The following is a 24,330-nucleotide window of genomic DNA, read 5'->3' as shown; positions in this document are numbered from 1 at the left end:
GCCTTTCAAAGGCCGGTCCCTTGTCTCACTCTTGCCCCGTGCTGCATGGGGCAGGAGCCAGGGGTGTAGGCCCTGCTCCACGTGAACACTGCGGGGACCTGCAGGTGGGGGGTAGGATAGTGCTCGGGTCGCCCACAGGGGCTCGGACTAAAGCAGCTCCCCCTGCTGAGCCGTCCTGCAGTGCGGGTGGCTGCTTGGAGGGATTGATTGAAACCCCTCTGCAAGCATCCACACACACCCCCGTCCTCTGCAGTTTCTTGGGCCTGAGCGGACACAGTTAGCCTGACAGGACTGGCCCAGCAGCTGAGCTCTGGCATCGTCCACACGTCTGGAGCCAGGGCCAGGGAGAAGCGAGGCCACTGCTGGCAATTTTATTAAGATTCTTGCAAGTGTTTTCCTTCAGCCCCAGCTTCTGGAGTCATGGGATTGTTCGGCTTTCTCACCACTCACTCTGCTCTTTGGAAGCCCTTCTCCTGCCTCAGGGCTTGACCACTGAGTCCTGAACATGGAGGGCTAGTGGGCATGGAAAGCAATAGGGCAGGGGGTGGAGCCCTATGCTGGGGGCGGGAGCAACCCTCCCTCTCCACTTCAGGCCTTGCTGGCCCAGGCTGGCCAGGGAGCTGCAGCATGACCAGACCTCACCCTGCTGCCGTCTCTTCTCTTCTCCCCCCCTGAGGCCTGGAACCTCTGACAGCCCCTCGACTTCCCCATCTTCACTCCACCTGCCCCCAGCATTACCTGTCCCCTAGGGCACCAGCTCACCTGTTTGCAGACTGCCCCCCTGTGGCTCTAGAGGGGACGGGAGCCCCGGGCTGGGCCTTGGCTTTTTAATTAAGGGGGGGGGAGAGAGAGATTCTCTGGCTATAGCTTCCCCCCCACACACATCTTTATTTTTAAAGTGAACAGAAGGGTGGGGAGGGGAAGGAAGCACTGGCTTCAACAGAATAAATTAACATAAATTACCCTGCGTTGGCCTCAGGTGGGGCAGCGGGCCTGGGCCCGGAGGGGAGGTGGCCCTTGCAGCTGCCTGCCCTGGGTTCAAGGCCGGCTGCCCAGGGCTACCTAAGCCCCAGCACCCCCCCCCGCTGTCGCTCGCTGCCCCCTGAGCCTGTGGGGCGAGCTGCCCGTTCCCGTCCCCGCCCAGCAGCAAACCCGGGCTGGGAGTCTCTGGGTGGCAGCCGGTCCTAGGTTCCAGGGCCACAGTGGGCTGCGTCCGGCTCCATGGGAGAGCAAAAACCCCGGGGGGACTGACGGCCTCGCCATCAGTGTCCCTGGGGCGCAGGTGGTGCCCTGCCGGGGCTGCCTGGGATGTATGGGAAGCGGCATGAGCAGCAGCTGGCTGCCTTCTAGAGCTGTGTCCTGAGCTGCTCGTCCAGCCCCATCCCCTGGGGGGGGGAGTGAGGCCCTGGGAGGGGACATGGGGCAGAACCCAGGTGTCCTGCTGGGGCCTCAGGCCAGGCCCCCGTCTGGCCTAGCTCATGGCGCAGCGAGAACACACCACAGGGGTTTGCTGAGTAGAGTTTATTGGTGAGCAGCAGCAAAGGGCTTTGAAGACAAGGTCACGTGTGACATACTTAAAAATATGTGCCAGAGGGTGGAGCCTGCAGCTGCCCCGCCCCTGCGGGCAGGGCGGAGCCAAGCCACGCGGGACGCTGCTCCTCTAGGAGGTCTCATCGGACTCGGACAGGCTCCGGCGCCCGAAGTCCATCCATCCGGGATAATCGTGGTCGTGCAGGGGGCGCAGGGCAGCATCCTCGTGCCAGTTCCCCTCCCGGTTTGCCAGCTCTGCCGGGAGTGGGAGCAGAGACACCAATTAACCCCCTGGCCAGAGCCCGCTGGCGGCACCCCCCTGAGCGGCACCAAAGTGCTGTGTGGGGAGGGGCTGGCCTCAGGGGCAACCCGGGTACCTGTTCTCCCCCCCCCCCACCCCCGGTGAATGGAAGCCAGAGCAGTGAGGGCCAGGGCAAGAGTGGCCAATGGTCTCTGAGCTGTGGGGCAGCCAACCTGCCCCCCCCCCCCAGCACCAATCCAGTCGGGTGGAATCCCCCACGTTCCCCCCCAACTATCCTGGGGTGTGTGAACAGCAGCCGTGTCCCACCCCAGAAGTGGCTGCCCATCAGTGGAGGCTGGAAGGTGCGAGTGATACAAGCGGGAGGGGGGGGTCAGGCACCAATTACAAACGGGCTTTAAGGGCCAGGATTGGCATGTGCCTGGCGCTGGCCCCGCTGCGGCTCCTACCTGCGTAGATGTGGGGCAGGAACTTGGCCATGAGGAGCTTCTGGTCCTGAGACAGGGCCTCGAGCAAGTCTCTCCGGACAGGGCCAGGGTCAGTCCCGCTGCTCCTGCGCTCGTCAGGGCCCAGCGCGCTGCCCAGCTGGTGGGTGTCGGGCCGGGAGAGGCAGGGGGTCGCAAGGACAACGAGCAGCAGGCACAGCTCTCCTTTCATGGCTGCAAGGGAGGAGACGGGGCTGCTGGGGGCTGGTGCTGCGCCCGGCTCCGGGCTGGGACAGCGTCCTGCTGCAGCAGCCCCCCGGGAACTCGAGAGGGTGGGGGGGGGCTGGTGCCCACCAGCCAGGGCGGGTCGCCCAGCCGAGGGCACGCTCAGCGGGTGCTTCGAGACACGCTGGTACTTTAGGCCCGGCACAAGGCTCTCCCCAGCCTGTGCTTTGTGCCTCATAGCTGGCAAAGCCCTAAGCCGGCCCCTTAACCTGCTCCCTCAACCCCTGCCAGTGCAGACAGAGCCCCCGCCCCCCCTCGACTCGGTGATATGTGGGTCAAACACAGCCGGGTATCATGCACGCCTGATGGGTGGGGGGGGCATGCAGAGTGGAGTGAGTTTGCTCAAAGCATAGAGACAGCCCCCCACCCCCCCCCCCCGCCGCCCCAGGTGTTCCAGGCAGGGTCAGGGCAGCCCCCCCCCACCGCCCCCCGATCAGTGCCAGGAGCTTTCAGAGTACGAACAAACGCCATAGTGTCAGGTGTGACACGCGCAGGCCCACTGGGTCCCCCCCCCCCCCCCCACACCAGTTCCCACACTAGCACAGGGGCGGGGGGGGGGGGGGTTGGTGCCCATAGCTGAACCACTCACACCGTGCCAGGGATGGGGCTGGTCAGGGCAGCACCGGGCAAAGGGGGCACAAGGCCATTGTCGGCTGCCCCCAGGGCCGAGCCGGCCAGCAGGCACTTGGGGGTGGGGAGTCCTGCCGGGGCCGAGCCTGCCCTGGTCCTGGGAACGAGCTGCCAGGCCTGGCCCGTCTCGGCCTTTGCAGCTAACAGCGAATGCGGGGCCATTTTCTGCCCTACCAAGGGGCACTGGCCAGGTACTGTGTGTGACACAGCCAGCCCCTGGCATGCGGGGGGGGGAGCTGTGCTCAGCGCCCCCCCCCCCCCTTTGCCCCAGCAGCAGGATTTCGCACCTGCCGTGACCCGGCCGGAGACCGAGGGCCTCGGGCAGTTGATAGTAGAGCCAGTGACAGGTAGCTGGGGTGGAGGGACCAGGGACGCACTCGTGGGAGGTGAGCTAAAGGAGACCCTAGCGGCGGCGGGTGGCACAAAGACGCCCAGCTGAAGGCGAGCCCCAGATCTGTGAGCCCCCCCCAATCATTAGCACTCCCCCCCCCCCCCCATCGCGCACAGGGCCCCCCAGCGGTCTCACCTGTTGGAGTCCGGCGGCCACGAGCAGACGCAGGAATCAGGTGTCACCTCGGGGTAGATTTTCACCTCTGTCGTGCCAGGTGACAAGTCCCTGCTTTTTAAAGGTGGCGCAGGGGGCTAGGCTCCACCCCCCTGGGTAGAAGCCCCGCCTTCCAGCTCCCCAACCCCCGCCTCCTCTGGCTGTACTGTGTGCGTCACGGGCCATGTGCCCTGCTCCATGGTGGGGCGCGTCATTCAGCTCGGCTGGTCCAGCCCGAAAGGCCTGGCAGGCTGCGGCCAGGCTCTCTTGAGCGGGGGTGTCTATTAGCGTGGGGCCCAAGTGCCCCCCCTCCCCCAGTGAGATGTGTATGCGGGGTGGGGGGGGAAATTGTGCTGGATGCTTCCCCCCACCCCAAAGCGCTGGCCCGCAAAGCAGCCAAGCCATGGCTGAGAAACGAGGCAGCGCGAGCGGGCAAAGGCCACCCAGCCGGTGGGGGCCGAGCCAGACGAGCCCCTAGGTGGCCTGATGGCTAATCCCAGGTATGAGCCACTCTGACGCCTTTCCAGCTAAAGGCAACGACAGCACCCCAGCCAGTGCGCCTCAGTTTCCCCGGCAAAGGGGGCACCTGGGTAGGTGAACTGCCCCTCCCTGAGCCACCCGGCACCCCAGGGGTGGGCCAGGGGATTGGGGCAGTCAGAAGTGCAGGGTTCCCCCCGCCCGAACAGGGACCCACCCCAGGGCCCTGGTCCTGCCCAGCTGAGCCAGGCCACGTCTGCTGGGCGCAGGGCGCGGCCCTTAGGCCGGGCGGCAGGACGCCCATCAGCGAGTTCCCTGTCTGGCTGGTTCAGCTGAGCCATCAGGCCTGGCTCGGCTGGGTGCAGTGACGTGTCCACTCAGCGGCACAGACCCAGGTGTCCTGGGCAAAGGCTAAAGTGGGGAGCACCCCCCACCAACATGCGCTGCCTCGTGGCCAACCCCAGAGCGCCACTGGCTCCAGGCAGCGTGTCTGCGGGCACCAATCTCCAGCCCCCACCCGGAGAAAAGGCACCGCGGCGCACGTGCCTGGCGCGTTCCAGAGCGGGCGAGGCGACGCCCCCCACCCACCGGGCACTGCAGGGAGCAGCGGGTCATGGGCGGGGACCAGGCATTGCACCAGAACCCTTGTGCCCCTCCCCGCCCAGCTCACATCAGTCTGGCTTGGGCCCCAGGATGGCGTGGGGACGGGCGCACAGGGCTGTGGGCCCCTGTGGCAGGCTGCTGGCGTGTGCAGGCCGAGCGGAAGGGGCTGGGCTTAGTGCCCTGGGCTCACACACAGGGGGGTTATGCAATGGGGGGGGACGTTCGGGCATCCCCTTGTTTTCATACCCAGCGCCCCCATGCCTGACAGTCTCACGCCCGTCCCTGGCCGCTTTGCTGCCTGTGAACCACAAAGTGGGTTCGTTACTGCAGCCCCCCCCACCCCCCGCAGGCGCGTTGTCTGGGGGCACCAGAAGTGGGTCCCGCCAGCTCCGCGGGGGGCGGGGAGGGCTATGGCACTGGGCTAGCTGGCACTAGGGTGACGTGCGGGATGGGTCCCAGCTGCAGGACCTCGCCCATAGGGACAAACCCACCGGCCCCAGGCTGATTTCAGTCCGTGCTGGGCGTGACCCCCCCCACCACGCCAGAGCCCCTGCGTTGTCCCAGCACCACACAGGGCAGCTGGCGAGGAGCTGCAGGGCGGGGCACCCTTTTGTCTCATCTCCCTGTGAGGCAGAGCACCCATGGGAGCTGATGGGGGCGGGGGGCTCAGCCCTAGATGGGTTTTTAATTCCCCAGCGACCTTTTCAAACGGTAGTTTTGAAGGACTCAAGGCGGCCCTGTCCCTGGGCTGTCACCGGCGGCCTGTTGACTCTGGCAATCAATGGGGTGAGACACACGCTTACATCCCTGCGCCTGTTTGGAGAATCGACGCGGAGCGAAGCCCGTGGAGCTGTTCCCAGGAGCCCACTAACCGCAGAGCACCCGCAGGTCAGTGCAGCAGCCGCCACCCAGCCACTTAATCACCAAGGGAGCAGCTGGGGGGAGGGCCCCAGCGTGCTCTGCAGGTGTGTGACCGCACGGGCTGCGAGTCACGTTCCCCAGCTCCCTTCCTCCCTCCCGTTCTGGGGCTCAGCCACTGGGACCCCGTCACGCTTCGGGACCCCGTCATGCTGCTGAGGCTGCCAGGAAAGTGGGGCCGGTAGGATGAGGGCACCGGCCCCATGAGAAAATGGCCTGTGATTGCCCCACGGGGTGTCAGCTGGGCCTGCATTGTGCCCAGTCAGTGGCCTGGGCATGAAACGGGGCGGGCTCCATTCCCAAGCCAGCCCTGCCAGGCACCCAGCAGTGGCGTTTGGGCGCCCAGCTCAGATGCAGGACGCACCTGCCACCGGAGGCAGGGAGTCGCTCGCTGCCTGGCTGCCCTGAAATGACCAGGGACACAGCCTGGCGTTGGCAACGCTGCCCTGGGCTCACCTGCGCCCGGCGAGCCGGCTGCTTTTTAGCATCCCCACGGCCACACGTGCCGTTGGGCCACCCTGGTCTGCCGCGCGCGCTGCTCCCATGGGTCAGGGCCCAGGCCAAGATTTCAGGGAGCAGCGGGGCCTGGCTCTCATTCGGCGCGGGCCTGGTGGGCGTGTGGAGAAGCTGAGCGGTGCTGGAGAGCGGGAGTGGGCCGATCACTCGGCCAAGGCTGGAGCCACTCAGCGCAAAGCCCCTTTGAACTCGGTGGGGGCAGGATTTCACCCACAGCTGCGCCACCAGAGCTGGGTTTTGTTTTTTGCCACAAGCCTTTGTTTAGCCTGAATTCCTCCCCCGTCCTCTGCGGAGACGCATCCTTCAGCCCCCACCCCAGAAACAGCTCAACACCAGATGCCAGCTGGAGGAGCCGTTAAGGCCGTTCAGAGCCTGCTTGCCAGGGCTCAGGGCTCGTTCTCAGCCCGCAGGCCAGGGCCACGTGGCTCTGCTCTTCAGCGCCGGGCTCATCCCCTCCGGGCGCGGGCTGCGTTCACACATTTTGCTGGGACAGGGCCTCTCACTGGCGCACACGGGAGGAGGAAAATATTGGCCGGGTTTTGCCTGTTTGAGGGCCTCCTCCCTCCTTCTAAGGGACCTGGCCAGAGACCAGGGCTTGTCTGGGATTCTGGAGACGTTACAGACCAAGTGGTCGCAGCCGGCAACCCTGCCCACGTGCATGAACTGCTGTCATTCCCAACCCGGCTATTAGAGGCTTGGCTGCTAAGACCCGCAGTCGGAGCTGATTTGACACCCCAATCCTTAAAGGGTAGGGCAGTGGGTGGGGACCCAGGAGAACTAGTGCTACTCCCAGCTCTACCAGTGACCTAGGGTGAGAGTCACGTCTCCCCTCTCTGCAAACCGGGGATATGGGACTGAACGGGGCCTGGATCACACATCCCTCCAGGGTCTGTCACATCCCATCAGCAGGACTTCACCCAGCAGGTCTCACTTTCCCTCTCTGACGAGCCAGCCTCTAGCAGCAGCCCTCTCTGGAGCCAGGATCCCAGACTAGCCGGCCCCGGCACACACATCCCAGCCCCTGGCAATTCCCATGTGGCAGGGAAAACGCCAGGATGGGGCTGACGGAACTTGTCAGGGACACCTGGGATGGGGTGTGTGTGTGTGTGTTAATTAGGGGGGATTAGGGAGAAAAGCTCCAGGCAGACTCAGGACATGGGAGGCAATATATTGAATGGGGCATTTGTCTTGATGCACGTCTCTGCTCTGCTCCCAGGACTGATATGGTACCAGTTCTCAGAGCACTTTCCCCATTTCCATGGTGTTTGCGAGGCATGACAGTAACCTGGAGTGTGACCGAGCGTGTCAGCAGCCGCTGGATTTGGCGCTCATTTAAACTAAAGACTGAAGACAGATCCAGCTGCTATGCTGGGTGCAGCCAGAGCCGGGTGCTGTGAAAAGGGATCGGGTTAAGGTATAGGGGAAAGATGAGAGACGTCACCCGGCCCCTCTGAGGTGGGGCGGGATCGTTATCCTCACCGAAGAACACAGGGAGATGAAGCCTCTTTTCCAGGGTGAGACAAAGACCTGGGAACCGAAGCTGGGCTCCCTGTGCATTAAGACGTGAGCTGACCCATGGCTAAGGCCAGGAAGAAAGTCCTCTGATGTGCCAAGCTAACTCAGGTATCGCTGGGTAGCTAGTGGCCAAGGATACTGCCATGGGCTTAGGTGCATTCTGGGAGGTTCTCAGCTTGTCCCCCAACTCATCTGGAGTCGGCCACATTCAAAACAGGCTCCGAGCAGCGCAAATATTCTTTAAACAAAATCCTTCCCGTTTGGCTCCCAGGACAAACAGGATCTGACTGGCCGGGAAGGTATCAAGTGCTAATGCTTCGCCCCAATCGATGCCTTGCTCCCTGGAGCACTTCCTACAGGCAACACAAACAAATTGTTCTGCAATTATCGGCCCCTAATGCCGCCGATCTGGGCTAAATGAGCCTTTCCGCTGATCTGACTCAAGTGCTGCTGTCACCCACGCTGTCAATTTTCACTGGAAAGTCCCGGTGCATCTGAGGAGTGGTCCACGGGCGTGTGCTCCTTATTTCCCCTTGGTTCATCAGCAGGTGAGTAAATATTTGGCCACCTGCACTGTCCCTGTTTGGTGAGTTCCCAGAGGCCCTTGGTGGCAAAAGCAGCCAGCCGGGTCCCTCTCCCAGGCGTAGGGCGTGAAAATCAAGTCCCCCAGTTACTCTCTTCTGGTGTGCACGTGGCTCCCTCTTGTGTTCCAACAGCACTACTGCAGCCAATGACTAAGGCCTTGTCTAAAGGGGAAACAATGTCACTTGGGAAGGGGTTCAAACTAAACCAAAAAAAAGCCCCTTATACAGGAATAAGAGCGTCCACACGGGAGTCAGACCCGTGTCTCTCTACCCGTTTTGTTTACCTGCGAAGGGGGGTTGTGGGGCTTGTTTGGAAATAATTAAAATTGGGCTGATGCACGTTTTGGTGTAGTTATGACTAGTGGGAGGCCTGGAAAGAGATTTCCTTCTTGATTGGTTCTTTAACTTTAAAACATGAAGTCAGCCCTGCTCTCGTTTGCTGGCAACTCTCTCGGGAAGCGCAGGGATTTTCATTAACTGAAGACCATCAAATCTCCGACAAAGACTTTTTTCCTTGCCGTAAATTCATTAGTGGTTAAAACAGATTGAAATCCTGGTCCAGGGGGGCTCAATGGCAAAACTTCCATTGCTTTAAATAAGGCCAGGATCTGAGCCAGAGTTTTAAGCAGCCCTGGTTAATATCACTCCTCTCCACCTCATGAAAGACCTGCATTTCTAAAGGTGAAAAGACCTTCTATGCCTTCTTTATAGATCAGGGAGCAGTGTTAACAAGGGCCCTAGGCCAGAGGTTTTTTCCCTGGAAGGGGTTAGTAGTAACACGTAGCCATTTGCCTGATGTTCATGTCTGGCAGCCATACATTACTCTCATGTGGCCACCTCGGCTTGAGGCTGGGTCTCTGGGACACCTGATTTCACACTTGTGCAGTCAAGTTTCTACCATGTGAAATATCCCATTTCCCAACCTCAGGCAAACAGCTCCCACCCTTTGTACTTGGCAGACAGAGCCTTAGAGCTCCCCTAGGCGGGTCTCCTCCTCCAGCCACAGGCAGGGCCGCTGAGGGATGAAGGTTAAAAGACGCACTGTTGTAGCCTCCTGAGTCCCAGGGAGGTCATCTCTTTTCTTGGACCAACTTCCATTGGGGAGACAAGCCATTGAGCTTACACCGAGCTTTTCTTCAGACTACACTTTCCTGACTCAGCTCCAAGTGGCAAAGGGAAGGGAACCAGAGCTATGTTCATCATTCCACCACACTCCCAGCTGCAGTTTAACACTGGTGATGGTCCTAGATCTATTTTAATACATACAAGTTACTTAAACTTGGCTGAGTGTTCTTATCCCCGACTCCAGGAGGCCTTTAGCCTCTCAGTGCTCGCTAGGCTCTGCGTTGCAGGGAGCTCACAAGGCAGGACAAGCAACAAAGCTGCCAGGCATCTGCAGGGTACGGACTGAGCAGTCACCACGCTCAGGCGCACGAGGGGGTGCTCTAGAAGTAATTTACTCCATAAAAGCTCATTTGCATCATAGCGACCCTGGGTGAAGACTAGTCCTTGCCCCTTCAGATGCTCCCACCCTCTCTTCCCTTTAGCATGAGAATATCCTTCTGCTGTTCCATCAATTAAAACAAGGGCACAGAGGTGGCTATAGCATCACACTGATTTTGCGCACAGGTGCAGCTGAGTGAGTGAAGACCCTCCCAGCCCTTGATGAATGATGAACGTCTCCTGCCCCTTTTTCAATCCTGGCCCACGCACACACCATCCCCCTAGGAATAGGGAGTCATTGTTCTAACTCCCTGCTTTTGTAAGAGATTCCCTGCTGCTGGGTGTAACTGTAGCCAAGCTCTCAAGAGAGGTTTGTAAAGCAGGCAGAGCGCTCCACCGGGAAAATAGGTCTGACATCAAAGGCTGTTTCAGGGAAGCCAGTCAGACATGGCTGTAATTTAACAAACAAGGAAGACTGGCAAAAAGCAGACAGCTCCCAACTCTGCCATCTTTCTCCCTCTCCTTTCAGGTTACATCCCTCCTCAGTGGTGTGAGGCACTTGCCGGGCCGAGCCAGGAGCCTGGCAGTGTTCTGATCCATTATGGTAAATCCTCTCTAGCTTTTGCACTCTGTTGGCAGATGTCTAACCCTGGAACACTTCTTCCTCCACTCAACGAAAGAGCCTTTCACCTCATATAAAAACTCATTGTGCTCCAGCTAAGTTTCAAGCCGCATTCCTGAGCAGGTCTGTATTAGACACACCCACAAGCCACCACTAACCAACTCCAAGATTTTTGCTGATTACAACAAAGGTGGGCAAGTTTATTTTATTGGACCAACTTTCAACCAACTTGAAGCTTTCAAGCCACACAGCTCCTCTTCAGGTCTGGGAAAAGGACCAACATGGCTAGTTACACTGCATATCACACTACATGGGCAGCCTATTAACTCAGGCCTCTGTCTACACTAACAATTCAACACTACAAACATGGCTACCACATTTTGACTTCGCTACAGTATTGAGGTTGAGTTAACGCAGTGGGGATGGTAGGAGGGAATTCCCACTCAATCCCGTATGGGCTAAGGCAGTAGCCCCCGCAGGGCTCACTAACTTTTCACAGAAATCCCATCCGAGCACCTCCCTGGGAAGGGGTGTCCAGATGTTTGCACAGCAATGGCTGGGGACTATCAATTGCTCACAGGGGAAAGGCGGAGGAAGATCATTTTGTAATGCTATTTAACAATGGGGAAGAACCATGTAACTAGACAGCTATCTAAAAACAGGCTGCCGAGGGACCAGATCCTCATTAAAGCAGGAATGGTGTGAAGTCCCAACGCACTGCCTGTACAAGAGGATGCCACTTTATGGTACTCATGTGGGTGTAAACATCTTTTAAATGGAAGCTTCCGCCTCAATTCTTTCCAGGGGGCGGGATTCGCTATCCTAAGAAGCAAGTGAGGCCAACACAACAGGCTGAGTCACTGTTCACCACTTTGGCTGACAGATTAGGAAAGAGGAAGTAATTACTTTGTGCTAAATCAGCATAAAGTTGGTGCACAAACACCAGCCTATAGAAACAGGAAGGCAAGGCTCATATTGCAGCTTGCAGTTATTGGTTCAATGCATTTCTTTCCTCCAAAACCATGCGCGACGACAGCTGTATTTTCATGGTGCCTGCCTGCCGAGGCCTACATACACTGTACTGACTAGTGTCAGATCACCGAACAGCCTGCCTGAGGCTCAGCACAGCAGAGCCCTCCTTTGCTTGTTGAGGGACATGCCCTCCCCTACTCACTAGGGGAACTGCTTCAAAGCTCCAGTCTGACTTAGGGTCACTTCCCAGTGTTGTTTTAACTGTTGGTCTGACTACAAGGCAGGTGAGACAATCCTTTATTGGATCAACTTCTGTGGGTGAAAAGTTTTGCACTTACAAAGAGCCCCTCTCAGGTCTGGGAAAGGGGCTCCGTGTCACCCCAATACAAGGTGAACAGAAGCTGGTCCAATTAAAGATCCACCTTGTGTGCAGTGTCAAGGTCTGTTACTCCCAGTCCTAGCAATGGGAGGTTGTTTGATGGCTGTGGAGTGCTATGGGAGCAGATGCAACAAAGGAAGCCAACTGGACTTTGATAAGTCACCTCTCAAGGGTCATTTCCCACCCCCAGTAGAGCAAGCCAATTAGCTTGACTAGCATATGGTACATACGGCCCCAAATTTAGACAGCAGCAACTAGAGACCCTCAGGCTCAAACAGGAAATTGAATCCACCAGACAGATGTTTTTGAAAACCATTTTTATTTAAATAAGGGTTTAAATACATTACATACAACATTAAAACTGAAACGAAGAATCTGTTGCTTCACAGGGCATTGGGCAGCAGTTACTAGCAACATGTAAGCTCTGCAGCTCTAGCTACAATGATCCAAAATTGATCCCTTGTCAAAAGTTTAACCCAAGGTAATGTTTCCTTTGAGCACTCTATTCCCATATCTTTGGGTTTAATGATACCAACAGCTGACTTGGCCTGAGGTTGAGACATTCAGCCTTGGAGAAGCCCTTCTTCCAGGTATCTCCTAAGGCAGATTTCTTCAGTTACTCTTCTTGGTCAGTCAGTTTGCAGCCAGACCTTGACATCTCCAGAAGCAGGCCCTGCCTACAGGATGCTATTTCCCCATTCAGTGTCACAGCTCATGTTTGGTGCCTCATGCAATGTAGGACCACAACAGGCACCTCAAGTATTAAAGTCCATTTAAATGGAAAGGAAGCTGGACTGAAGAGAGATTCAGACAGTCTCTGGACAGACATGTTGAGTCCCTGGACTTAACACAAACTTCTGGTTATTTTTAGCTTCAGGCTGGACACTGCCTGATTTACCTCGGTTTAAATGAGGGACAGCAAGACGAGACAGCATGGCTCTTGCCAGTTTATTACATCGCTGAGTTACACTACTAGTCCAGACTAAACAGCGGACTTCAGATGGTTACATTACACAATCCAGCTGGCTTTAAACTTATGACAAGGGACAGAATGGGATTTTACTCATCGCAAGGCAGTCCTCTCACTTAAAGCGTCAGAGATCCACAGGCACTTAAAACCCATGGACCTTCAGCTGGTCGTCTTTAGCCAGACCAATCTGTGAAGGAAAAAAAAAAAAGGAGACATGACCATGCCTTACAGAACACTAACCTGTGGACTTCTGACATTCAGATACTGCCTAAGTAGGACACAGGCAAATTTCCAAAGCTCCCATCACCAAGGAAACACAAAGCTACAACTTCAAGAACTAGGTTGAGTCCCCAGAAAAACAAGATCATCAATACACAGTTTGAGAAAAATGCAGGTAATTTATTTACTGAGTACCTCTCCACCCCCCTCTTCTGATTCTTATTCTACCTTTTGGTATGAGGAAGTACTAGACCCAACACTAACAGCTCATTAAACCACAGCATATGGAGGCATCTCCTCAATTATAAAGAAGTTACAGTAAGGGTGATAAACAGTAAACAATCTGCTAAGTTCTGGAGCACCAGTTCTAGAAGGGAAGGTCATACCTCGATGAGGAACTGGCATATGTTCTTGCGCTGGTCACCTTGCAGCTGAATCACTTCTCCATATTCCGGGTGTTCAATCACAGTACCATTGCAAGCAAATTTCTACAAGCAGAAAAATCACGTTTTGCCAACCATGCAGTGCAGTCAGGTGTCCGCCTGCCCCGCGCTGCAGGAAGCCAGGCACACCCCACACAAGGTCATCTTTCCTTACGGAAACACAGGAAGGATTCGATGGACTTGGTTCTGTTCCTGGCACTCAGGATTTTTTTTTTAATAAAAGGTTTGTATCTGGTCATCTCAGAGGCTGGAGACTAACAGCAGCTCCGCAGCCAATATTTATCCTCATGTGCCCTCAACAGTCAGCGCAAAGCACTTTGACCCCCATTAGTTTGGAAGCATTCAAGCTTCACCTCCTGGTAACCCCCCCGAAACTCCAATAAAACACCCCCCCAAGCAGCCCCCCCCCCAGGTAAAATATCCGCCCCCCCCAACCAGGTAAAATATCCGCCCCCCCGGGCAGCCCCCCCCCAATGCACAGTAACCCCCCCCCGGGCAGCCCCCCCCCCAATGCACAGTCACCCCCCCCCGGGCAGCCCCCCCCCAATGCACAGTCACCCTCCCCCGGACATCCCCCCCCCAATGCACAGTCACCCCCCCCCGGACATCCCCCCCCCAATGCACAGTAACCCCCCCCCGGACATCCCCCCCCCCAATGCACAGTAACCCCCCCGGCAGCCCCCCCCCCAATGCACAGTAACCCCCCCCCGGCAGCCCCCCCCCAATGCACAGTAACCCCCCCCCGGCAGCCCCCCCCCAATGCACAGTAACCCCCCCCCCGGGCAGCCCCCCCCAATGCACAGTAACCCCCCCCCGGGCAGCCCCCCCCAATGCACAGTAACCCCCCCCCGGGCAGCCCCCCCCCAATGCACAGTAACCCCCCCCCCGGGCAGCCCCCCCCAATGCACAGTAACCCCCCCCCCCGGCAGCCCCCCCCCAATGCACAGTAACCCCCCCCCGGCAGCCCCCCCCCAATGCACAGTAACCCCCCCCCGGCAGCCCCCCCCCAATGCACAGTAACCCCCCCCCGGCAGCCCCCCCCCAATGCACAGTAACCCCCCCCCCGGGCAGCCCCCCCCAATGCACAGTAACCCCCCCCCGGGCAGCCCCCCCCCAATGCACAGTAACCCCCCCCCGGCAGCCCCCCCTCCCTGCCCGGTGCCCCCCCCGCAGCCCCCACCTTCTTGAAGGCCTTCACCAGTTTCTTTTTATCGTAGTCATCCGCGATGCCCTGGACCGTGGTGAGGGTCTTGCGGCCGTTGCGCTGCTGGATCCTTATATGGATGTAGTCCTCAGTGCCGCCAGGGAGCAAGTCATCACCCTTACTTGCATCAGCAAAGGGGTCTGGGGGCGAGAGCGCGCGCGTCAGCCGGGCCCCGCCCCCCGCCGCCGGAACCGCGCTCGCCATTGGGCGGCGGCCGCGTCTGTCTCGGCAAGGCCCCGCCCCTGCCGCTGACGCAGCGATCCGGGGAATTGTAACTGCGCCACTGAGCGGCCCCGCCCCCCCGTTCCCCCGCCGCAGGAGGGGAGGGGCTCCCCCGCGCGCCAGGCCCCGCCTCCTCGCGCGCGCCCCCCCCCCGCGCGCCAGGCCCCGCCCCTCGCCCCCCCCGCGCGCTCACCGAAGGAGTGGAGGTTCTGGATAGCGGACATACGATACGCTTCCCTTCCCTCGGTGGAGGCGGCGGCGGGCGGGCGGCGGAGGCCGGGCAGGGCGGGCGGCAGCGGCTCGAGCGGGTCTCTCTCAGGAGGGTGATGCTCTCGCTGCGGCGGCTCGAGACCGTGTCAAGGGGGCGGGACTGGCGCCGCCTGCTTATATAGCCGCCCCTTGTGACGCCAGCGCGCACGGGAAGCGAGGGCGGTGATTGGCTTGCGGCGGGGCACGTCACCCCGCGCGGAGGGGGAGCCCCGGCGTGATTGGCAGGGGTGGGGCCGGGCGCGTGCGCGCTGGGGGCCGGGGAAGGGGCTTGGCGCATGCGCATTGGGCGGGACCGCGGGCGTGCGGTGTGGAGCATGCGCAATGGGACGGGAGTGGCCTTAGTGGGACAGGGCCGCAGGGTGGGGGAGGGGAGCCGGGGCCTAATTCCTAAGCGCTGGGCCGGGGCCTTGTCCCCCCCCCCCCGAGCCCAGCGCCGACCTCCGGCCCCTCCCCCGAACCCGCCTCTGCCCCTCCCCCCTCAGCCCTCCCCCCACCCCCTTGTCCCCCCAATACCCTCCCCCCCCGCCGGCCATTCCCCTCCCCCCCCACCTGCGGTTGCCAACCCGCCCGGGGGGGCCTGGAGTCGCCAGGAATTAACGCTTGTGTCGTGTGGTGACAGCTCCAGGAATAAAACAACCACAGCCAGCGCCCCCCTTAGTGCCCCCCGCCCCCTCCAGCCCCGGGACTTGCCCTGCCCCAGCCCCGAGCCCTGGTCTGCCCCCAAGCCCCGGGCAGCTCGGAGCAGCCGGCACCGCCCCCCAGCTCCACCCCAACGGGCACAACCACAGTTGCCAACTTCCACGTGGTAAATAAGCCCCCGACTGTCACAATTAGCCAGAACTCAAGCGAATCCCATTTCAAAACGAGCCAGGCCCTGAGAACCCCAACGCTCTGTGACTAGATCCCCCGGCCTGCAGTCTGGGACTGGGGTGGGCCCGTCTGTGCACCCCTGACGCTCCCCCCACCTTGCCCCTGCTTGCTGGGAGCAGATCAAACAAAAGAACAACAAGCTACAACAAGCTACAAGCCAGAAACTAGCCAACAAGCAACTCACAAGCCATTTAAGCCAAAAACGAGCCCCATTTCTGTGTTTTTTTCTGTGGGTTTGGCGTGTCTGGACACAACAGCCCCACACTGGAAACATGTGGTGCCCCCCCAGCGTGCCTGGGACAGGCTGCGCCGCGTGTCCATCTCCACCAGAGAGCAGCACGAGCAAAAGGTGCTGACCCACCTGGCAGAGGGTTTGGAGGGGACAGAAGGTCATGGGTAAAACCAGGATTTCATGGGAGCTGTTTATTGTTATCACTGATAATTTTGAGGCTCCCAAAAGCAGATGAGAGACAAGGTGAGATAATATCGTTTATTGGACCAGCGTCTGTTTGTGAAAGAGGAAGAGCTCTGTAAGCTCAAAAACATATATCTTTCATCAACAGACGTTGGTCCAATAAACGATACTACCTCACCCACCTTGTTTCTCTAATATCCTGGGACTTACTTGGCTACATCAACACTGCAGGAAACACTGAGGAAGGTATGATCCTACGCCAAGAATCTCAACCAATTAAAACTCTCAGAAAAATGTGCAGTGGCCAAATGCTGCTTTGACAAGAGACCCCCTGAGCTGTGTCTCCCCTCCCGCAGCGCAGGAAACTTTCTTCTGAACCTGTTTGGAAGCGTACAGACGCTGAAAGCAGGAGAGGCAGATGGCTTGTGGAACAGAACAGAAGACGTGTAGGATGCAGCATAGCCTTCACTGCTTACAGCTCCATCCCCAACGGATTTTATTTCAGCAGAGGCTGGAGTGTTTACTTTTGTTACTCAGATTCCAGGATGGTGACTGGTGTAGTGTGAAACCCAGCAGGTAGATAGTGATTCAGAGATGCAGACTGATTCCTTGTGCTCTCTTCCAAGGCTGACTTTCCAACGCAGCCACAAACCAGTAACAACAGTTGATCTTGTCACTCCTAAAAGCACCTGTGGGGTCCAGCAGCCTCGGTGTTGGTCATTAATACCATCTCGAGCTTGTCAGATCGCAAGCAAAGCACTGCTGGGTCTCTAGTTAGATCTTCAGGGTACCCCAAGCTGCTGCAGGACGAGGTGTCACTGATTCCCTTTGAGTCAGGATTGAGCAGAGTGTCATAGGGCGGTGCTGGGGGCACTTCGCTGCTGTCTTTCAGCTAACCCGGCCCCAAAAGGGGAATGCTCGTTAAACATATAGCATTAGCCCTGTTCTTACTAAATTCCATTTCAGGCAATCGTATTTTGACCAACTGAAATTCCCCCTGGCATTTCAACTGCCTACAGTAGAACCTCAGAGTTACAAACACCAGATTATGAACTGACCAGTCACCCGCACACTTTAATTGGAGCTGGAAACACAGACTCAGGCAGCAGCAGAGACAAAAAAATATATACAGGACAGTACTGTGTTCAATGTGAACTACTAAAACATACAGGGCAAGTTTTAAAAAGGAAGATTTGACAAGGGAAGGAAACTGTTTCTGGGCTTGTTTCATTTAAATTAAGATGGTCAAAAGCAGCATTTTTCTTCTGCATTGTAAAGTTTCAAAGCTGAATTAAGTCAATGTTCAACTGTAAGCATTTGAAAGAACAGCCATAACGTTTGGTTCAGAGTTACGAATATTTCAGAGTTGCGAACAACCTCCATTCCCGAGGCGTTCGTAACTTGAGTTTCTACTGTAAATCTCTCCACTTCCTGTCCTAAACGGTGGTGTAGCATTGCTGGCCCATTCCACTCCAGAAGTAGCTGTGTGAGTGGTGGGTGACTTGATTGCTACATACGTGCTCCGTTGAAATATCGCAAAGCAGCAGCTTTCTGAGTGCTTTGCCAGTGACTCATGACACCCTGGACAACACATCTCACCCAGCAGCCAGTCTGCTCGAGCTGTGACACCAGAAACACTCCTTATAAACTGTAATTACAGTCAGCGCAAACAGACTCTACTGCCCTCCAAACTGCAGCGTGGCATTGCTGAAAACAACTCATTGGGCGGGATTTTATGACCAGCAGAGGCTTATGCTGGGTTGGTCATTCCACCAATTAATCCAGCACCCTCTGTCTGTGGCTGTTGGGGTGAATCTATCACCTTGGGCTCGTCAGAATCTGCTAAGCCCCGATCACTTGTCAGCCGGAATTAGTTGTCTCAGATCAAATCCTTTCCCCAAACCTTGTGTGGATGGGCCTGTTGTTGCTGAACGCAATTCAAAAATAGAAGCACCTAATCCTGTGTCCAGGTCCTTCTAATCCAGGGGCTAAGAGGCTGGATCTCAGCAGTCTGTACTAGCTTCAGTTATCAAAAGACGATGTATTGCTTTCCCGTTGGCCCGTGGTAGCCAAACCCCCCATTCCCAAACTGGTTGGGAAGTGTCTCCCCACAGTGCAGCCACCATTTGGAGTAAAACCGGATGGAGTTTAATTGTGGGGTCTTCTTCTTTGCAACTGAACTTCACATCCAGCTCCTGGTGTTTTATTTTTTTAAAAATACACTAACAATTAAAATCAAGTAATAGAAACAAAAACCATACAGATCCTCTGGGGAGCAGTTACATTGGAGGAAACTGACACCACCACCCCCCGCCCAGCGCTCCTGGAGCCATTTGGGGCTATTGCATTGTATGTATTGCACTGAGGTTTGTTGAACCTGGAGTTCATCAGTCTCTCACACATCTCTGGAGCCCTCAGCTTTCCTGATGTTGCTGTTTTACTCTGGTAGGAATTCACTGGGAGAATATTTTGCTACTGGAGTCAGTGGCTGTGCTGCCACCTTGTGGCACCTGTGAGCAATGACGTTATTTAGGGATTGCATCATCCTTGGTAGTTCTATTCATTTTTATAAATCATAGAATCATAGATTTGAAGGTCAAAAGGGACCATTGTGGTCATCTAGTCTGACCCACTTCTCCAACTAGCGTCAACACATGTCCAGCCTAGAGGTGCTCCACAGTTAAATGGATTAAAAGCTAACTTGGTTTTTACCATACAGAGTGGTGGGCACACCTCAGTGCATTTCATTGGCCGGGCCTGGTATTTCTAAGGCATCTGTCCCCTTGGTTTGTTTCTGTGGGATGGCTTCATGGGAGATCCTGCTCTGTTTTTTTTCTGAAATGTGAATTTGCTGTGCCAGCATCCGGAATAAACAGATGGTTCTTTTGTCTAGGATAATGTGCCTGCTTTTCTGTTCATACTTTCCCTTCCCAGATATCATATCTGGCAGCATCCCTTCCGCAGTCTCTAGATGATAAAGACATAAGTATACATGTATATAGTGTCTCTCAGCTAGACAGGTCCCCAAATACTTCACATCGTGTGAACAGTGGGATCATCCACTTCGAGGTGGCCCCTGCACTGTGACAGCAGAACTGCCCAATGGTGTTTAAGATGGAGAGGGAAGACCCACTGAAGCTACAGGGGGAATTTAGGCTGGCAGGGTTGGCAATTACCAAAGTTGGGGAACGTCTAACACTCCAACTCTTGTGAAAGGTGCCATGGAATCAAATCTTTTAATGACCATAACTGATCAGGGCCTGAGTTTTACATCCCATCTTAAGCTTACCTCCAGCAGCACTGCCGTAACGACTCCCATGGAAAAGCACCACCTCTAGAATGACCACAGTCACTTCCTATAGCAAATGGATTTTCTTGGTTCCTGTCTCTACGGTGCCCATCAGAGCGGTCTAGACACCAAGAACTTCAACAGAGCAATCTACCAGCTGCAGCTCCAGTCCACTGGCTGACCGCATGGACTGATCCCTTGTCCCAACCTTTGTCAAGCCATCCCAGAAGTCACTAGACTGTATTCATAGAGATTTGGGGAAAAGGAGCCAATTGACCCCTCCCGGCTGTTCCAATAAAGACCTTTTGATGGTAAAACGAAGAGAGAGGCAGACTCAGAGAGCGCGGCGCAGTTCAGAGCTACCCCTACAGCTGGCTGGAAAACGGCAACGTGAACATTTTAGTTGAAATATTGCTCCCTTTTTTCAACCTGAGTTTTCCAGCCAGCCCTGGGTCACAGGCCACTGCAGTGATCACAGGCACTGCTCGCCTCTCTCGTACTGCTGCATCACGGCACAGGTTACTTCGCAACTATAAAGGCTTGGCAGATGGGAAATGCCCTCCCCACGCACCTGTAGGGAAAGTTTCTGTCTCACTTGTTTGACCCCTTCCTTTGTGCAACTTAGTGACCTCGAGGAGTTCCTTAACCAGTTAACCTGGAATCTGTTGTGATATCTATTAGAACAGACATTCCTCGGTGGGAAGTATTTGTCCGGCAGTGTCCACGAGGTGGCACTGTTGATCTCCTTTGCGAGATCAATTCTGCCATCCAAACGTCTGTATCAGATGCATGTGGATTCAAAACTGAATTAAATTGGTGCAGGATCCGTTTACACATAATACTTGGCAAATTACCACCTCTATCGGCATGCAGGCCTAAGTGGTTGAAAAGCTCTGTGCTTGGGAACTTGGCGATGTGGAGCCTGACAGCGTTGTTTTAAGGGCACCATTCGTGATAGCCCAGGCCCACAGCAATGTGTAACCAGTAACACCTGCTTTTGGCTTAGACACATCAAGGACGTGGTGAATTGGACTGGGGATACCATAGCCAGAGAGATGTTATTTATGAGCTGTGAATGATACAAATAGACACTACAGGGCACCAGCTAGCAAGGAAACAAACTCCTCAACAGGGTAGGAAGACTGACTTTATCTGCAAAGTTCCTGTTAGAAAGAACAGAGACACGGCTCTCTAGGAGCGGGCTGTAGAAGAGATCTCCAAAGAGGAACTTTCCATCTGCTTATCGAGAAGCATTGGAAACAATCCCGCATTCACAGCCCAGCATCCCACAACAACCCTACAATAACAGGCTAGCATGGGCAGTCCAGCAGCACTCGTCTGCAACATGATGCTGAGATGCCCACACAACGCAGCTGGTGAGCTGTGACGGCTGGGTGTCATGCTGTTCATTACAGTCTCACGCTTAGATCATCAGAGCGGCCAGACTGGGTCAGACCACGGGTCCATCCGGCCCAGTGTCCTGTCTTCCGACAGCGGCCAGTGCCAGGTGCCCCAGAGGGAATGAACAGAATAGATAATCAACAAATGATTCATCCCCTGCCGCCCATTCCCAGCTTCTGGCAAACAGAGGTTAGGGACACCATACACTTCCCTTTGCTCCACCACCTGCTGTTGTATCTCCCTGTGAACCCTCATCACACACTTAGGCCTGGTCGACACACTAGTAAATTAGGTCGGCATAACTATGTCGCTCAGAGCTGTGAAAAATCCACCCCCCTGAATGGTGCACGTAAGCCAGCCTAAGACCCTGTGGAGACCGTGCTAGGATAACAGAAGAATTCTTCTGTCAACCTAGCTACTGCCACTCCGGAGGTGTATTACCTACGCCGACCGGTGAACTACAGATACACTGACACCGCAGCATTTTGAATGTAGACAAGCCCTTAGGTTGCAGGCTCTTCAGAGGCAGGAACTGTATTTTTGTTATGTCTGCGTACAGCACCTAGCGCAGGGGGGCCTGATCCCCAGTTGAGGCATGTAGGTGTTACTGCAGTACACACGCCCAGCCCAGTACTCCGCAAACACGTAATGGAGGAAAAAGAAGTCAAAGGAACACTCCCATTCCAAGCCCCTTGAAACTCGTCACGTATTGTAGGAAGGGGGCGGGGGGCCTGGTTTAGCTGAACTAGCCGAGTGCTTGTGCAATGCAGTTTGAAGCCATTTGCAGTCCCAGGGAATTATTGCTGACGAACCCCAGGGAGGGCAGGTCGAGCTCTGTTCCAGTTCAAGGAGGATGTTGACAAACTGGCGAAGGGTCAGAGACAAGCCATGAGAATAATCAAAGGGCTGAAAAACGTGCTTAGCAGTGACTCCAGGAGCTCACTCTGTTGGTTTAACAAAGAGCAGCCGAAGGGGCGAGTTGACCACAGCCCGTGGGTACCTGCGGGGAACAGAGATTTGAGATTGGGCTCTTCAGTCTAGCAGACGAAGGTCACCTGAGCCAGTGGCTGGGAGCTGAAGCCAAAGAAATTCTGTCAGGAAACCAGGTGGAGACTTTGAACAGGGAGGGTCAGTAACCCCGGGAGCAGTATCCCCGGGGGGGGGGATTCTCCCTCACTGGCCATTTTGAAATCCAGATTGGCTGTTTGTCTCGTGGGAACAGGAATGAAGTCAGGGCAGTCCCAGGGCCCGTGTTACACGGGAAGTCACAGGGGGCCCTTCTGGCTTTGGAATGGAGGAATTTATTACGCCTCCCATTTCCCTTGGCCACCTAGTTTTTCTGCAGAAATATTTTCAGCTCCTCCCCTTCTGCGAAGGTCCAGCCACCTCGGTGGCCTGAGCTGCTGCTGTTTGCCGGTGGCGGGTGCTGGGCCAGCTGGCTTGGCTGGTTCCGGTGCCTGGACGTGTCACTGGCTGGACGTGGCTGCAGGTGCCGCAGGCCACTCGCCGTCCGTACACACCAGACAGGTGGAGGCAGGTACCGAGGGCAGGCAGCGTGTGCGCCCCTCAGTGCCCCAGCTGGAACCAGAACCAGAACCAGAACATACCGGCAGGCCGGGCCTCCAGCCCTGCTTTGCATGGAGCTGAGAACAGAAACGATTCCTCAGGCACCAGCCCCACTGGTTCACCTTGTTAGAGCCACATCCACCACCCCAGGAATGCAGGACGGGCCCTGGCTGGGGGCAACTAAACTAGTGCTAGATTAACCCTTTCTCTGCCGGCTCTCCACCACGCCTGCTGGATGGAATGGTAGGGCAGCGCCACAGGTCTGTTCGACAGAAACAAAGCTGGTACCTTCAGCAGCACAGCATGTGGTTAGAGCGCTGGAGAGGGACTCAGCAGACCTGGATTCTTGGCCTCCGGCCTGCTGGGTGACTTTGGGCAAGTCACGTCCCCTATCTGTGCCTCAGTTTCCCCATCTGAAAATAATGATCCTGGCCTCTGTAAAGTGCTTTGAGATCTACAGATGAAAAGGACTAGAGACAAGCTAGGGGTTATTGTTACCTGGGTAAACCTGGAATAATTAGCAGCACTCAGGTGCCTAAGCCAACTTTTGGCTTCCTGTTGTTTGTCTTCCACAGCTCAGACCCGGCCTCCAGGCTCAAACATTCTCACGAACCAGCTTTTCTTCCCCAGCATTCTCTGTGTCACCTCCTCTCTCCCGGCCTCGAGGCCGCACTGGCTGGAGTCTTCACACACAACACTTCTTTGATCATGCTAACTAGCCAGTAAGGGGGGATCTGAGAGGGGGAGCGGCATGTCCTGCACTCTGGAAGGCGCGCAGCTGCTCTGGTGAGGAGTGCGGTGTCAGAGCCTGCACAGACTAGAACAGAAATAGCATTCGAGTTTTAATCAAGCTCGTGGCTCTAATTCTAGGAGGCTGCGCTTCAGGCCATTGGGTCTTTAGCAGGCCCCACTAGCCAGGTGGTGCGATGCAGCCATTCCAAATGCCAGGTGCTTATCCCGTACCCACAAGGTAGCGATTCACAAAGAAGTGCTGAGGGCTGGGAGGCGTTCGCTGGGGCAGGGAGTTCCTGGCAAAACAGCTGTGCCCCTGGAAGGACCCCAACAGCTGTAGAAGCAGAGCTGTGCCGTACCCGAAGCATTGTGTGACTCGCAGGCTGATGTCTGTATTTGTTATTCCCAGGATGGAGCGTGCCGGACACTCAATAGTGTCTCCTCTTTATTCAAGGGGAACCTTTTCCAACGGGTCTTGCGCCATGTGCTGGCCACGTGTCCCATTGCATGCAGGGACGGGAGCGTGGGAGCGTCCTGAGCGCACAGCACTAGCAATGTGTGCGATAGCGGGATCGCAGCTAGCGGTGCCAGGGGAGCCATCCTGCTCGGCAGCCTGCATGCCTGCCAGGGAGGGGGCCAGGCGCTGGCTGCTGGGGGAAGTTCCAGCAGATAAGGCCGCTGCTCGCGGGGCTGGGACACCTCCCGACAGCACTCAGAGCGGCTGGGGTGGGGGTCGTGCGATCCGTGCGTCCCGGGCAGATGACTGCAAACGTCACGCAGCCGGCAGCAGCACAGCTGGGGCTGACAGATCAGAATCTGGGCCCTGGCCTCCCTCTCCTTGTAAAGCAAGTTTGGCTGAAAAGAGAAGAAAACAAGTCAACAGGTGTCTGTGTTCCACCTGGTGCCAGTGCAATAGGGGAGAGGTCAGGTGCCTTGCCTCAGCCCCTCCACTCCCTATATAAGGGAACTCCCCGGGGATTCGGTGCAGCCTGACTCTTGGTCACTCTGCAGAGGGAGGGATTTGGGC

At 56.6% G+C, this 24,330-nt stretch overlaps 2 protein-coding genes across 4 annotated transcripts; both read right to left on the bottom strand.

Moving 5' to 3' along the window:
- Positions 1 to 1,552: 1,552 nt before the first annotated feature.
- LOC128829210 (gastrin/cholecystokinin-like peptide) lies at positions 1,553 to 5,588 on the bottom strand. Of its 3 annotated transcripts, none has more exons than XM_054014502.1 (3): positions 3,656 to 5,588; positions 2,239 to 2,448; positions 1,553 to 1,785 (listed from the first exon to the last, which is right to left on the bottom strand). In XM_054014502.1, the coding sequence occupies exons 2-3, from the start codon at positions 2,444 to 2,446 to the stop codon at positions 1,661 to 1,663; spliced, it is 333 nt and encodes a 110-aa protein (XP_053870477.1). In that variant the 5' UTR covers positions 2,447 to 2,448; positions 3,656 to 5,588; the 3' UTR covers positions 1,553 to 1,660. The 3 variants fall into 3 exon arrangements, with proteins under 3 accessions (XP_053870477.1, XP_053870479.1, XP_053870478.1); XM_054014504.1 differs by having other exon boundaries at positions 5,454 to 5,588; XM_054014503.1 differs by lacking the exon at positions 3,656 to 5,588 and having other exon boundaries at positions 2,239 to 2,635.
- A 7,048-nt stretch (positions 5,589 to 12,636) lies between these two features.
- EIF1 (eukaryotic translation initiation factor 1) lies at positions 12,637 to 15,114 on the bottom strand. Its single transcript, XM_054014501.1, has 4 exons — positions 14,954 to 15,114; positions 14,515 to 14,678; positions 13,278 to 13,379; positions 12,637 to 12,859 (listed from the first exon to the last, which is right to left on the bottom strand). The coding sequence occupies exons 1-4, from the start codon at positions 14,982 to 14,984 to the stop codon at positions 12,815 to 12,817; spliced, it is 342 nt and encodes a 113-aa protein (XP_053870476.1). The 5' UTR covers positions 14,985 to 15,114; the 3' UTR covers positions 12,637 to 12,814.
- Positions 15,115 to 24,330: the final 9,216 nt, after the last annotated feature.

This window comes from Malaclemys terrapin, chromosome 25 (assembly GCF_027887155.1).
Source record: "Malaclemys terrapin pileata isolate rMalTer1 chromosome 25, rMalTer1.hap1, whole genome shotgun sequence".
Lineage (NCBI taxonomy): Eukaryota > Metazoa > Chordata > Testudines > Emydidae > Malaclemys > Malaclemys terrapin.
This window is presented reverse-complemented; position numbering and strand designations above follow the sequence as displayed.